The sequence below is a fragment of the Euleptes europaea genome, chromosome 4 (genome assembly GCF_029931775.1).
Source record: "Euleptes europaea isolate rEulEur1 chromosome 4, rEulEur1.hap1, whole genome shotgun sequence".
Lineage (NCBI taxonomy): Eukaryota > Metazoa > Chordata > Lepidosauria > Squamata > Sphaerodactylidae > Euleptes > Euleptes europaea.
Genome location: NC_079315.1, coordinates 14,405,557 through 14,420,783, shown reverse-complemented (window position 1 = coordinate 14,420,783; position 15,227 = coordinate 14,405,557). Strand labels below are relative to the sequence as shown.

Sequence of the window (15,227 nt, the reverse complement as noted above, 5' to 3'; positions counted from 1 at the left end):
CCCCGCTCCCTTCTCCCCTCGCCGACTCCCCCTGAGAGCCATGTCCCGCCGCTCCGGGTCGGCACACACTCTTCCATGCTGGGAGGTCGGCCCCCGGCCTCCTCCTGTTCCTCCCGCCAGCCCCGCCTCCCGGCGCGCTGCCAGCTCGTCCAGCCGCCCCCGCCCCCTCTTTCTCCCACCCCGGTAAGTGGTGTTGTTTCCCCGGGGGTTGAGCCGCCCGAGGACCGGGGGTGGCCGCGGGGTTGGGGCGCAGTCCCGAGGGCCGGCCCCAGGCCGCGGACTCGGGACAATCCCAAACTCTATTTTAACTGTAAAAATGGGGGGTCGTCTTATACGCCCATTCGTCTTGTACGCCGGAAAATACGGTATTTAAAAAAAGCAAGCACACAAGGACAAAAATAAATCTGATTTTATAGAAAGGAACTGCTTTGGTATACAAGTGAGAGAGAGAAAAAAGTTCCTAGAAAACCTCTGAAACTTTTCAAAGTTTAGAAATTTTCTTCAGTGTTTGCAAGAGGTACAAGTCAGAAGCTGTTTTTCTTAAAAGTTCTTACAATTGGATCCATGTGGTTAACCTCCTGAGAATGTTATTAAGGGGCGGGTGGGCAGAGGAAATGGGAGTCAACGTCAACGCGATGCATTTTTCTGTACTGATGCTGCTTACTTGAGGCATTCGATGTAATGTTTGAGACCTTCAGGGAAGCCGCTTCATACAATGGAGGCAGTGTCTCTGGAAGTGAGTCGTCAGCAGCAGTGGGGGATCATTCAAAACAGAGAAGCAAGTGGGAGATGTGCTCTTTTCTTCTTCTAGGGGAGGGAGTAGATCAGAAACACGCAGCCTCTGCCCATCAAACCGGGATCCTCCATGCTCTTTCTTTTCTTTGTTTCCCCGTTCTTAGACCGAGGTCTTGAACAATAAAAACCACAAAACCGAAATAAGCCCCATCTCTAAAAACACCTCCCTTCGACTCTTCTCTGCAGCCTCCGGAAAACGAGCGACAAAATAAGTACGCTGGGGGGTCAGAGTCCTCTAAGAGGAACTGAACCTTTTGCTCCAAAGTTGCTCGAGATGATGCGGACCATTTGCTAAAACACGGTGTAATCCATTTTAGCCTAAGTTGGTATGAGTAAGGACAGTGCAAAAGGATATGTACCAAGGAGTCCAATGACTGAAGAGGGCAGGGACGCAGCCGGTCTGAAAAAGGGATCTTAACATACGGCCCAGCAAAACCATTGAAACAGGGCAATTAAATCGTGAATGCGTAAAGATCCTCCATGCATGAATTCCACAGAGCTCTGACTAGTAGATAAATGGCCTTTCCGGCCTTGACAGGGCAACTCAGAAGAATACAGAAAGCTCCAGCTTGGGATTCCTCAACCTCGTCCAGTAGAAGAAAATGCCGACACAAAGAAAAGCCGGATCCTCTCAAGTTCTTACGAGCTGCAGTTCTTTTTTAGGGGCTCCCCCCGCCCCTCTTTACACAGTGCAATCAATGAGACGGCAATTTGAAAGAGGCTGGAGGGGGTCGATACTCTCTTAACCCCCCCCCTTAACCATTTCCCCAGCCTTCTCCAAAGCTGCTTGTGGGAAAGAGAAAAGAATATCCATTATCTTTCGCCTCAGTGGCAGGGGGCAGATTTTTTTGGACAAAAATTTCATGCTAAGAAAGTGTTGGGAAGCCTCTTTTCCCTCAAATCACAGCCTCCGCAGCGACATGTATAAAAGGGCAGCAAAAAGTCTCGCAAAATCACCACCTTTTCTTGAGACCTGCCCAAATGTTAACAGAATAATTCTACTTATGGTGTGGTAAGGAATGAGCAATACATTAATTCCTTCAAGACTGGCGCATGAAGCAAAAGCGCCATGCGCCGCTTTTGGCCCTTCAGCCCTTTTCCTCCCCTGTGGGTTCTTCTAAGCCCAAGTTTAACCAACTGAGGCCTCAGCCACACGCAGCCAAAACAGAGGCTCTGCCTGCAGCCAGTCTGCCGTTTTCCCCTTCGAGATGGAGCAAAGGAGAGTTTTTTTCTCTGCTCTGGCTTACAAGGGAAAGCCCTGAGACAAGCCTTTCGGACTAAAAAAAGGCCCCAAAATATCTGAGCTGAAAAGGCCATGAAGATGTTCAAAAAAAGCAGCACCCCCTGAAGTATACGCAGCTAGAGGTTCTGTTCCTTGTCTCTTGGCCCTATGGCAGGGGTGGGGAACATCAGGCCCGGGGGCCAGGATCCACAAAATCATTTGCTCTGGCCCTTCGTGGGTCCTGGCAGATCTCTAGCTCAGAAGGATCTAAGACTGGCAATCCGCCCCCTCCCGCGGACAGGAATAGCCTCTATTCAAGGCGGATGTGAGTTTGTTTTATTGAGAAAAGGAACCTTTTCCCCCCTTGCAGAAGAATCGTTAGCTATGGAGCTGCTAGGACTGCCCAAGAAACTGTGTTAACCCTTTCCCACCTGGACCATAAAGAACTGTATTCCCTCTGTACTACAAGTCGGTTGGGGGCAGAAGTGGTGACAATGGAGGGGTTAAAGGGGGCAGGGAAGGAATGCACGCGCGGGGGGGGGGGATTCTTAGCCAGTGTGACCTCATTTCACCCCTGCAGGCGGAGGTAGCAGGAGCCAGCTGTAGAATCCGGCCCCGACCATGCGGAGCAGGAGCAACTCTGGCATGCGGCTGATGGCTGCGCCCGACTGGTGCAACAGGCCATCCTGTGCCACCAGGTGAGTGAGTGCGCCACCAGTTGGATGCCTGCCTGCTTGCCTGCGCCCGGGGGGTCATCTGGGGCAGCTGCTTGCTTGGGGCTTGGTCAGCTAATTTTTAAGTTGATAATTTTGTATGGGATGCAGTACCTGAGGATCAACACTGCGAAGTCCAGATGCAAAGTAATGCTATTTGACGGCTGGAAGCGGTGTATCCAAGAACACTCTAAGTCCCGTGGAGGTGCCCCAATCACACCGCTTCTGAGACCAGCCCTGCAATCAGTTCCCGCGTGTCCTTCATGCCGGAAGAGATTTCGGAGCCGTCTTCTGCCACGTGCGTGCCAATCAGGAACATCTTCCTCTCGTCCCCAATGTCGGACAATGCCAAAGCCTCGTGAATGTCCGTAATGCAGTATGCCCCTTCGAGATCCTGCCCGAGAAAAACAAAAAAGCAACATCACCCTTTGGTTTTATTTTATTTTTTCCTAAAAGGATCATCAGCTTGTCCAGAGTACCACCAGCAAAGGTTGATAATTAAAATGGAATACATTCACCAAGCCGGGGCCACCACAAAGAATGCTCAGGTACAGTCAGATGCCCATTTAGAAGAGAAGAACAGTTGGTTTTTATACCTTGGTTTTCTCTATAAGGAGACTCAAAGTGGCTTACAATCAACTTCCCTTCCCCTCTCCAGAACAGACACCTAGTGAGGTGGGGGGGCTGAGAGAGTTCAGAGAGACAGCGTGATGTAGTGGTTAAGAAAGGTGGAGAACCGGGTTTGTTTCTCCACTCCTACACATGAAGCCAGCTGGGTGACCTTGGGCCAGTCACAGTTCTCTCCGAACTCTCAGCCCCACCTACCTCACAGGGTGTCTGCTGTGGGGAGAGGAAGAGAAGGTGATTGTAAGCCGGTTTGAGACTCTCTAGAGCAGGGGTGGGGAACCTTTTCCCCCGCCAAGGGCCATTTGGATATTTATAACATCATTCGCGGGCCATACAAAACTATCAACTTAAAAATTAGCCGACCAAGCCCCAAGCAGGCAGCTGCCCTGGATGACACACACACACACACCGGGCGCGGGCAAGTAGGCAGGCATCCAACCGGTGGCGCCAGTCTTAGATCCTTCTGAGCTAGAGATCTGCCAGGACCGACGAAGGGCCGGACCGAATGATTCCCCGGGCTGATGCTCCTTACCCCTGCCCTAAAGGTAGAGAAAATTGGGGTATAAAATAAAAACAACTCTTTCTCTTCTAGCCCAAGGTCACCCAGCAGGCTTCACGTGGAGGAGTGGGGAATCAAACCCGGTTCTCCAGATCAGAGCCTGCCGCTCTTAACCACTACACGCTGGCTGTTTGCACGGTGCTCCTTTCAGGAGGCCTAACTCTGACGAAGGGAGTGGCATCGGTGAAGCGTATCGAGAGAGGCGGCAGATATGCAAGTCCCAGGCCGCGAAGGGCTTTATAAATCCAAACCAGTGCCTAGTACTGAACCAGGGGATTAAATGGCTGCCAATAAAACAACTGTAAAGCGGATGTGATCAGCTCACCTTGCCTTGTGCCTGGTAACAAATGAGTCACACCGTTTCGTATCAGACGAGGTTTCCGTACTGTCTACAAGGGCAAGCCCATAAAATCTGAACCGTATGAATTGTAAGCAGTAGCTACTACAATACTGGGCAAGTGAGTACGGTAACTTTGTATTCATTGTGTATGAATTTTAATAATAAATAGCGGTTAAAATGTATGTTATGATTGCTTAAACAACACGCCTGAAACACTGATTAAAAATACAACTGAGGAAGTGTTTTTACACGGAACGGCTTGATGTGCCTCTGGAGGAGAATATCCATCTTGTGCATCATTGCTGGACTTTTTCCAAGTGCAACAGGGTTGGACTTTCCCTATGAGACTGAATTACATCAGTGTAAAAAAAATACACACAATAGGCCTAAGGCCAAACTTACAAACTGATGTTATAGCTGCAATAGCAACTTGTTAAAATTTGCAAAAACAGTCTTGAAATATATGTATCTTTGTTTGTTTGTTGTTTAGATAGGTTATGTTAAGTTAGACACTGGGATATATTACACTTGGGTGTGTTTGTTAGACAATTTTGTATTTGGTATCATGTTATATTGGCATTAAAGGTTTTATATGAATTTTGTGGCTGTACTATGTGAATTGTGACAGTGATAGAAGGGCAAGCCCTACATACAGTGCATTACAAACGATGGTGGACTTAGTTCCTTCCTGCACAGGAATATTTGAACATGAGGCATAAAACTGGACATCTTAAGAACTGATACGCACACTAAAGAGATGCGGCCTGCAAATGATCAGCCCAGGAACCCCTCGTCAAGAACAAGAGACGTGCCCCCCACTTTTCCATTACAAAAGCCACCCTTAACAATGAACACATCGCCTACTTGCCTAGTCCCTTTAACTGGAGATGCCAGGGATTGAACCTGGGATCTTCTGCATGCTAAGCAGATTCTCTACCACTGAGAGAATCTGCTTGGCTTGCAGAAGGTCCCAGGTTCAATCCCCGGTATCTCCTGTTAAAGGGACTAGGCAAGTAGGTGATGTGAAAGACCTCAGCCTGAAACCCTGGAGAGCCATGGGGAGGGGCTGTGGCTCAGGGGTAGAGCATCTGCTTGGCATGCAGAAGGGCCCAGGTTCAATCCCCAGCATCTACAGTTCAAGGGACTAGGCAAGTAGGTGATGGGAAAGACCTCTGCCTGAGACCCTGGAGAGCAGCTGCCGGTCTGAGTAGACAATACTGACTTTGATGGACCTTGATGGTCTGATTCAGAATACGGAAGCTTCATGTGTTCATTGTCAAGGTGTGACTTCCGCCATGAATTCCAGAGCTCACGATTACCTGCTTATTGGCGAGGATCATCACGGGCAAGGTCGAGTCACTCTGGACTAGCTGATGAAGCAGCTTCTTTGCAACGGGCATGCGCTCGTGATCGGCCGAATCCACAACGTATATGAGCAGCAGGACTCGCGAGAGGTACATCTTCCAATAGGATCGCAGAGACTCGCTGCCCCCGACTGCAAGGAAGACGGCAAATCAGCAAAATTGTACGCTAAGGCTCCCCCTCCCCCCAGTTCAACAGGATTTCTTCCCTGTGGGGAGAGCCAGCGTGCTGTAGTGGTTAAGAGCAGTGGTTTTGGAGCGGTAGACTCTGATCTGGAGAACCGGGTTTGATTCCCCACTCCTCCACATGAGCGGCGGAGGCTAATCTGGTGAACTGGATTTGTTTCCCCACTCCGACACATGAAGCCAGCTGGGTGACCTTGGGCTAGTCTCAGCTCTCTCGGCCTGTCCTACCTCACAGGGTTTCTGTTGTGGGGAGGGGAAGGGAAGGTGATTGTAAGCCCGTTTGATTCTCCCTTACGTGAAAGTTGGCATATAAAAACCAACTCTTCTTCTTCTGAAACAGCCATTTTCAGACTGTGTTTCTAGGATCTTGCTGGCTCGATGGAAGCTTGTAAGGCAGGGCGTCCCCAAAAGGTTTGAGCCTGCAGGCACCGCTGGGAGTTCTGACATAGGGTGGTGGGCGCAGCCACAAAATGTGTCTAAGATTTCAGTGCCATTCCATATTGCCCTGGTAATACTGGGCACGCTTTCTTCCAGGACTACATACATGCCTGTCGTGACTGAGCTTCTCATAGAAACTTAAGAGTTGGAAGGAGCTTTATAGGACAGCTTTTCTTTTAATTTTAACTTCAGTAAAAATACACACACGTAACATTTTTCTGCATATCTGAAGTATGCAGAAACTCAACCTCTTTTGCAAGTGGCCCCATTTCTCGGGTTGCCAACCTCCAGGTACTAGCTGGAGATCTCCTGCTATGACAACTGATCTCCAGCCGATAGAGATCAGTTCCCCCTGGAGAAAATGGCCGCTTTGGCAATTGGACACTACGACATTTAAGTCACTCCCCTCCCTAAGCCCCACCCTCCTCAGGCCCCGTCCCCCAAAAAACCTCCCGCCGGTGGCAAAGAGGGACCTGGCAACCCTATCCCATTCCACTGCTCTACTACAGACCGGCACAAGACCATCCAGTTGCTATTAGAAGAGACGGCTGGTGGTGGGGAGATAAAACACTTACTTTCTAGAAATTCCACCTTGGAGTTCTCTGTGCTGACGCAGACTGCATTGAAGCCCTCGGTGGGAGCCGTGCTGTGCTTCACTTGGTTAGCTGTCAGCGAGTGGAGAATGGTGGTTTTCCCAGCGCCATCCAGGCCCAGAACCAAGATCTGCTTGCTTTGGGGCTTTTGCTGCAAACGTACAAGGCAACACAACCACTCACGAAGACAGTACGGACCTGAACTGGAAACCTGCACGGAGCAATTTGTACAAGTGTATCTGGTTTGGGTGCCCTGACCTGGGTGACCCAGGCTAGCCTGATCTCGGGCGAAAACGCACGGTCGCTTTATCCTCCTTTAATCCCTGTTTTAGCCAGGATCGAACGCACATGCGTATGCATTCGATCCTGGCTGAATCCTGTCTGAAACAGGGATTAAAGGAGGATAAAGTGACTGTGCGTTTTCGCCCCTCGGATGAACTGGATGGCCCAGGCTAGCCTGATCTCGTCAGATATTAGAAGCTAAGCAGGGTCAGCCCTGGTTAGTATTTGGATGGGAGACCGCCAAGGAATGCCAGGGTCTCCATGCAGAGGAAGGCAATGGCAAACCGCATCTGTTAGTCTCTTGCGTTGAAAACACTGCTGGGTTGCCATAGGTCGGCTGAGGCTTGGCGGCATTTGACACACACGCAGATGGTCTGTATGACCCCAGTCAATCATCTCTGTTCTAAACCAGGGCTTCTTAAACTTTTTTCACTCGCGACCCCTTTTCGCCTGAAATTTTTTTATGTGATCCCAGGTATATAAAATAGGTGTACAAATCAAATATTTACTGAGAATACATCATAAAGAAATTTATTTTAAAACAATTCTTTGGTATACATATAATTTAACCATTTATTAAAGACAAAAGCAAATTTGCATACTGTTGCCAAATTTTTCACAACCCCCACATTCAGTTACACGACCCACAGTTTAAGAAGCTTTGTTCTAAACCACAGTTCACCATTCCAAGGATTCCAGATTACAAATGGTAACTTGAAGAAGAGGAGTTGGTTTTTATATGCCGACTTTCTCTACCACATAAGGGAGACTCAAACCGGCTTACAACCACCTTTCCTTCCCTTCCCCTCCCCACAACAGACACCCTGTGAGATAGGTGGGGCTGAGAGAGCTGTGACTAGCCCAAGGTCACCCAGTTGGCTTCGTGTGTAGGAGTGGGGAAACAAATCCAGCTCACCAGATTAGCCTCCGCCACTCATGTGGAGGAGCGGGGAATCAAACACGGTTCTCCAGATCAGAGTCCACCGCTCCAAACCACCGCTGTTAACCATTACACCACACTGGCCATATATTACCATCACCCTCGTCAGGAGAGCTAGATTGACCCACCGGAGAATTTCACATTTCATGCTCCCCTTTTGTGCGACCTCTCTCGCACGCAAACATGCTTGGGTTGAAAAGAACACACACTCCCCAAAAATCTTAGCACATCTTAATAACTACGATCCATCAAAATTCAATTGTCTCGCTACAAGAGATTAACACAGCTGCTTTTTCTGGTTTCAGGACATTTAAATGCCATCGAATAATATATATTTTTTTAAATACAAAACTGATTCTGAAAAACATTCAATCATAAAATGCCAATCAATCCAGGACTTAACTACAATGAAAAAATCTGCTGAGAGGAGGGGTCCTCATAATACTACAACACGGGGTCATCTGCTAAAGCTGGAGGGTGAGAGGTTCAAAACAGATAAAAGGAAGTATTTTTTCACACAACGCATAGTTAAATTGTGGAACTCCTTGCCCCAGGATGTGGTGATGGCTGCCAGCTTGGAGGGCTTTAAGAGGGGAGTGGACATATTCATGGAGGAGAGGGGTATTCATGGCTATTAGTTAGAATGGATACTAGTCATGCTGCATACCTATTCTCTCTAGTATCAGAGGAGCATGCCTATTATTTTGGGTTCAGTGGAACGCAGGCAGGATGGTGCTGCTGCACTCGTCTTGTTTGTGGCTTCCTAGAGGCACCTTATTGACCACTGTGTGAACAGACTGCTGGACTTGATGGGCCTGGGTCTGATCCAGCAGGGCCTTTCTTATGTTCTTATGTCATGCTTTCTGTACTATTCTGATCCTTCCAGGAGACATTACTGCCAATGCAGTAGATGCACATTACATTTCCCACCAATGGAAGGGGGACGGGCAATGTCTGCTGATTCCCCCTTCCCACCGCAGAGCCTGTTCCAGAGGGCGCCCCAGCTCCGCAGCTCCTCCTAGTTGAGTCAGTTACTAAAACTATACTTTCAGAGCAATCCTAAACAGGTCTGGTGTCCTTGTATTTATTCGTTTTTTTATTGAATTGTGTAAATATTTTAAATGCTTTTTAACGTTTGCGGCCCTGGGGACTCTATTTGGAGAAACGTTTTAAATAAAGAAACAAATGCTCAGAAATAAGTTTCATGATATTCATGAAAGGCGTCTTTAGGATCGTGGCCTTAATCTGGATAGTGCATACTGTTAGGGTGATTATCTTAATCTGTTAGTCACCAAAGCAAGAAGAAACCAGCAAGCGATCACGAAAGAAACTAAACGGCATGAAGTTGCTCATTACAAAGTCTGTTCTGTGTTCAGACCACCTTAATTCCTGTACTTCTGTCAAGGTAAAACAAAGGTGGGAAAGCTTCTATTCTGATCTGTCTTTCCAGTCTGGCATTAATAGGATTCCACTCAACCTATGCTAGTCTAATCTGTCCTTGGCCTCAAAACAAGAAAAGTCGCCAGAGGAAGACTCCCTGCTGTGGATTGGTCTACAGAGCAGAAAATTTGTGCCTCAGTACAGGAGTGATCCTGGAGAGAAATGAAAAAGAACCCAACACCAAGGGATAGCTGTGAATCTGCAGAAAAAAGGAGTTAGGTAGTAGTAGTAGTACTAGAAGAAGAAGAAGAGCTGGTTTTTATATGCTGACTTTCTCTACCACTTAAGGCAGAATCAAACCAGTTTACAATTACCTTCCCCTCCCTACAACAGACCCTGTAAGGTAGGTGGGGCTGAGAGAGCTGTGACTAGCCCAAGGTCACCCAGCCGGCTTCATGTGGAGGAGTGGGGAAACAAATCCAGTTCACCAGATTAGCCTCCGCCACTCGTGGAGGAGTGGGGAATCAAACCTGGTTCTCCAGATCAGACTCCACCACTCCAAACCACCGCTCTTAACCACTACACCACACTGGCTCTCCACACTAGCATATCAGGGAGAAGGCTGCAACACTTTTCCCTTACACACCAGCTTTCTATATGCAGGGATTCCTGTTTTTTTAAAATATTACATTTGTATTCCGCCCTTCCTCCAAGCAACTCAGGGCAGGATGCAAGGTTTCCCTCTGCCATGTTATCCTCACAACAACCCTGTGAGGCAGGGTGCAATCTGTCATCGGTCGAGGTCACCCAGTCAGGTTCACAGCTGGGTAGGGATTTAAACCCTGCATCTCTGCAGCCTAAGCCCAACACTCGAATCACTAAATCACTATGGAGGGAAGAAAACTCAGTGACAGAAGCTCCACACTATAAATGGATATGAATGAGATTTTATTGCACATGAAGTGGGGTGTAAAACAAACGCTTGCAAGTTTTTAAGTTTTTAATACGCCTCGGGAATCCTCTTTATTTTCACTCCAAGAGGGTGTGGGTGAGTGTGTGTGTGCTACAACAGAGACCATTTATGCACGTGAGGTTTTTGCCTTGGATTTGCTGCTCTCTAGATGCACATTTTCCCCATCCAAATTCTCAAAACTGTGCAGCGGGGTTTTTTTTATTTATTTAGTTAGTTTTAAGGATGGGAGAGATGTGCATCTAGAGAGGAGCAAATCCAAGGCAAAAACCTCCCATGCATAAATGGCCTGTGCTAATCTGTTGTAGTTTTCAAGGTGTGCCAAGATTTTTTTGGAGGGGAAATGTGCATCTTAAAAGGTGGGGGAAATGTGCATCTGAAAAAGTAAAGGTAGTCCCCTGCGCAAGCACTGGGTCATTCCTGACCCATGGGGCTATGTCACATCCCAACATTTACTAGGCAGACTATGGCCATTTCTGCATGGGAGGTTTTGCCTTGGGTTCTCCGCTCTCTGGATGCACATTTTCCCCATCCGAAGTCTCAAAACTGTGTGTGTGTGTGTGTGTGTGTGTGTGTTTATTTATTTATTTAGTTTTAAGGATGGGAGAGATGTGCATTATGAGAGGAGCAAATCCAAGGCAAAAACCTCCCATGCATAAATGGCCTGTGCTAATCTGTTGTAGCAAGACGATTGAGTTGATGGATCCTAATTTTTAAGGTGTGCCAAGTTTTTTTGGGGGGAAATGTGCAAGTTAAACGGTGGGGGAAATGTGCAAGTTAAACGGTGGGGAAAATGTGCATCTTAATAGGTAAACTGCGCAAGCACCGGGTCATTCCTGACCCATGGGGCGATGTCACATCCCGACGTTGACTAGGCAGACTATGGCCGTTTCTGCATGGGAGGTTTTGCCATGGGTTCTCCGCTCTCCGGATGCACATTTCCCCCATCCGAATTCTCAAAACTGTGTGTGGGGGTGTGCGCGTTATTTATTTATTTATTTAGTTTTAAGGATGGGAGAGATGTGCATCTTGAGAGGAGCAAATCCAAGGCCAAAACCTCCCATGCATAAACGGCCTGTGCTAATCTGTTGTAGCAAGACGATCGAGTTTTGATGGATCCTAGTTTTTAAGGTGTGCCAAGATTTTTTGGGGGGGGAAATGTGCATCTGAAAAGGTGGGGGAAATGTGCATCTGAAAAGGTAAACTGCGCAAGCACCGGGTCATTCCTGACCCATGGGGCGATGTCACATCCCGACGTTGACTAGGCAGACTATGGCCGTTTCTGCATGGGAGGTTTTGCCATGGGTTCTCCGCTCTCCGGATGCACATTTCCCCCATCCGAATTCTCAAAACTGTGTGTGGGGGTGTGCGCGTTATTTATTTATTTATTTAGTTTTAAGGATGGGAGAGATGTGCATCTTGAGAGGAGCAAATCCAAGGCCAAAACCTCCCATGCATAAACGGCCTGTGCTAATCTGTTGTAGCAAGACGATCGAGTTTTGATGGATCCTAGTTTTTAAGGTGTGCCAAGATTTTTTTGGGGGGGAAATGTGCATCTGAAAAGGTGGGGGAAATGTGCATCTGAAAAGGTAAACTGCGCAAGCACCGGGTCATTCCTGACCCATGGGGCGATGTCACATCCCGACGTTGACTAGGCAGACTATGGCCGTTTCTGCATGGGAGGTTTTGCCATGGGTTCTCCGCTCTCCGGATGCACATTTCCCCCATCCGAATTCTCAAAACTGCGCGTGGGGGTGTGCGCGTTATTTATTTATTTATTTAGTTTTACGGATGGGAGAGATGTGCATCGAGAGAGGAGCAAATCCAAGGCCAAAACCTCCCATGCAGAAACGGCCTGCGCTAATCCGTTGTAGCAAGACGATCGCGTTTGGACGGATCCTAGTTTTTAAGCTGTGCCAAGATTTTTTTTGGGGGGGGGGAAGAAACGTGCATCTTAAACGGTGGGGGAAAATGTGCATCTTAAAAGATCAAGGTTGTCCCCTGCGCAAGCCCCGGGTCATCCCAGACCCATGGGGCGGTGCCACATCCCGACGTTGACTACGCAGACTATGGCCGTTTCTGCAGGGGAGGTTTTGCTTTGGGCTTGCTGCTCGCTAGAGGCACCTTTTCCCCATCCGAGTTCTCAAAACTCTGCAGGGGGGGCTGATGGTTGAGTTTTGAGAATCTGGATGGGGGGGGGGGAAAGGTGCATCCGGAGAGCAGCAAAGCCCCCCAGGCCTAAGGGCCCCCCTTCCCCCTCTTCCCCCTTCCCCTCTCCTCCGCGCCCTGCTCACCTGTGCCGGCGGCGGCGGCGGCTCGGCGCGCTCCGGGCGAGCCCTTGCCGGCGGCGGGGAGCCCGGCGGAGCCTGGGGGGCCCGACGGCTCCTCCAGACGGCCACGGCCACCCCGCCGGCCACGGCCAGGGCGCTGCCCACCAGCGCCCAGCGGCGCAGGGGGCCCGGCATGGCTGCAGAGGGGAGGCGCGGGGCAGGGCGAGGCGGAGGCCGGCGGGGACCCCGCCCCGGCCGCCAGTCCCTGCAGCCTGGCCTGGCTCGCTCCTCCTCCTCCTCCTCCTCTTCCTCTTCCAGCCTCCTTTCCCTCTGCCAGCTTTCTCTTGCGCGTAGCCGCCTTCCCCATTGAGAAGGCGGCCGGACCCCCCCCCTACCCAAAAAAAGCCCCATTCCACGCTGGTGTTAGATGCAAAAGCATCCCCCTATCCCTTGGCACAGATCTGCCAAGAACAAGGGACCATTCAGGTTCTTCCTTTAGAACACTGGTTCCCAGCCGGACCCCCAGGGATCCACGCGAACTAAATTCAGGTCCGCGAAACAAAGTTACCAACCCATAATAAATTAATATTTTCAATTAAAAGTTCTCTATTATAAAAATATATATTCAAATATTATTCTAAGTTTAATGTTTGACTAACAGTTATGATTAAAGTTTATTTTCAAATTCTCGGAATTTTTATTTTGGACCTTGGGGTCCCTGCGCCGAACAAAAAAGTCCTAGTGGTCCCTGGTCGAAAAAAAGGTTGGGAACCACTGCTTTAGAAGCAAGAGGGTTTTTTTAATTATTATTTTTGCCAGCAAAAATTGAGAGAGGTTTCAGCCATCCGGCCGCAAAAGGGAAACTCTCCGAACAAGTCCCCTCCTCCTTTTCACTTTTATACAGCTCTGGAGCTCTTTGTTGTCACTGGAAAAGGCCGTCATGATAGGAAAGGTTGGGGGCAGCAGGAAAAGAGGAAGACCCAACAAGAGATGGACGGACTCAATCAAGGAAGCCACAACCATCAACCAAAAGGGAGGCTGCAGCCAAGAAATTAGAAGGAGACTGAGACCGGGAAGGGCTGCCATGAAGGAGCTAGAAAAGATTTTGAAGTGTAAGGATGTGTCACTGGCCACCAATACTATATTAACTCATGCCATCGTATTCCCTATTACTATGTATGGGTGTGAAAGCTGGACAGTGAAGAAAGCTGATAGGAAGAAAATAGATTCCTTTGAAATGTGGGTTTGGAGGAGAGGGTTACGGATTCCGTGGACTGCCCAAAAAACAAATCAGTGCTTTATAGATCAAATCAAGCCGGAACTGACCCTAGAAGCTAAAATGACTAAACTGAGGCTGTCGTATTTTGGTCACGTCATGAGATGACAAGTCACTGGAAAAGACAGTCATGCTAGGAAAAGTTGAGGGCAGCAGGAAAAGAGGAAGACCCAACAAGAGATGGACGGACTCAATAAAGGAAGCCACAGCCTTCAATTTGCAAGATTTGCAAGGCTGTCAAAAACAGGACATTTTGGAGGACTTTCATTCATAGGGTCGCCATGAGTCGGAAGTGACTTGATGGCACTTTACACACACACAGAGCTCTTTGTTAGATCAAATTTCTTTCTGACGTACATTGCACACGCCCTGTGATGTGTTCGTACCCCCGAGCTCATTTTACGACTAGCTCAACCCTTGTTTTTCTTGCACAAGCATGTATCAGCATATGACCTCATCTTAAGAATACACCTGTTCGGCAGAAGTACTGCTCCCTACTGGCTTAAATAAATAACTACAGCTTATAAATATAAATGATCTTCTTATAGCTTGTGAGTGACTATTAAATCAAAATAAACAAATGCTACACTTCCAACGCTGGCCCAGTGCCGGAGTGACGTCTAAGCTAAACAAGCTACAGCTTAGGGCCCCACTCTCTTTTGCCACCCCGCAAAAAAATTAAAGTGTTGCAGTAAAACGGGTTCACGGGGGAGAGGGAGACCCAAGATGGTTATCAAGAGTCCAGTAGCACCTTAAAGACTAACAAAAATATTTTCTGGCAGGGTGTGAGCTTTCGTGAGCCACAGCTCACTTCTTCCGATACAGCTAGAATGTGAATCCATCTGTCTTTAAGGAGAGGAGAGTGAATTCAGACAAGCGTTAGTATGTAAATGTTAACAGTATGTCAATGTGAATAGCAGGCGTGATGGGGTTAGGTGTGGTGTGCAGAAGAGTCTGTGATGTCCAGGGGAGAGATGGATGTGGAGAAATCAGCATTGGTCATGAGCCATGAATGCAAGGTCTTTATTCCGCCCAGGTAAATGCACTGACTTTACTGCAGACTAACACGGCTACCCACTGTGAATGATCAAGAAAACAGTTTATTTGCAGCTGCTGACTCAGAGGCCCTAATGGGCAGAAATTGCTGAGTCCCGATTATACTGGGGAAGAGATATTTATCCAAATTCAAGTTATGACAATACATCAACAAGTTATGCATATCGGATTGTATTACAGACAGAAAGGCAACTCAGTACAGTTGCAGTTTCATCCAGT

At 48.3% G+C, this 15,227-nt stretch overlaps 1 protein-coding gene across 2 annotated transcripts; it reads right to left on the bottom strand.

Moving 5' to 3' along the window:
- Nucleotides 1–2,944: 2,944 nt before the first annotated feature.
- On the bottom strand, nt 2,945–12,871 carry ARL9 (ADP ribosylation factor like GTPase 9). Of its 2 annotated transcripts, XM_056848738.1 has the most exons (5): nt 12,690–12,871; nt 8,220–8,226; nt 6,817–7,012; nt 5,576–5,751; nt 2,945–3,124 (listed from the first exon to the last, which is right to left on the bottom strand). In XM_056848738.1, exons 1-5 carry the CDS (start codon nt 12,869–12,871, stop codon nt 2,945–2,947), a joined length of 741 nt encoding a protein of 246 aa, XP_056704716.1. The 2 variants fall into 2 exon arrangements, with proteins under 2 accessions (XP_056704716.1, XP_056704717.1); XM_056848739.1 differs by lacking the exon at nt 8,220–8,226 and having other exon boundaries at nt 6,817–6,985; nt 12,701–12,871.
- Between the last annotated feature and the right edge of the window lie 2,356 nt (nt 12,872–15,227).

What these genes read in the sequence shown, in the direction of transcription:
- ARL9 (XM_056848738.1), bottom strand. Translation starts at nt 12,871, where the DNA reads ATGCCGGGCCCCCTGCGCCGCTGGGCGCTGGTGGGCAGCGCCCTGGCC. An exon ending in CAAGGTGGAATTTCTAGAAA is followed by an intron (nt 5,752 to 6,816) that starts GTAAGTGTTTTA and finishes TCTTCCTTGCAG; the next exon opens with TCGGGGGCAGCGAGTCTCTG. An exon ending in TGATCCTCGCCAATAAGCAG is followed by an intron (nt 3,125 to 5,575) that starts GTAATCGTGAGC and finishes TTTCTCGGGCAG; the next exon opens with GATCTCGAAGGGGCATACTG.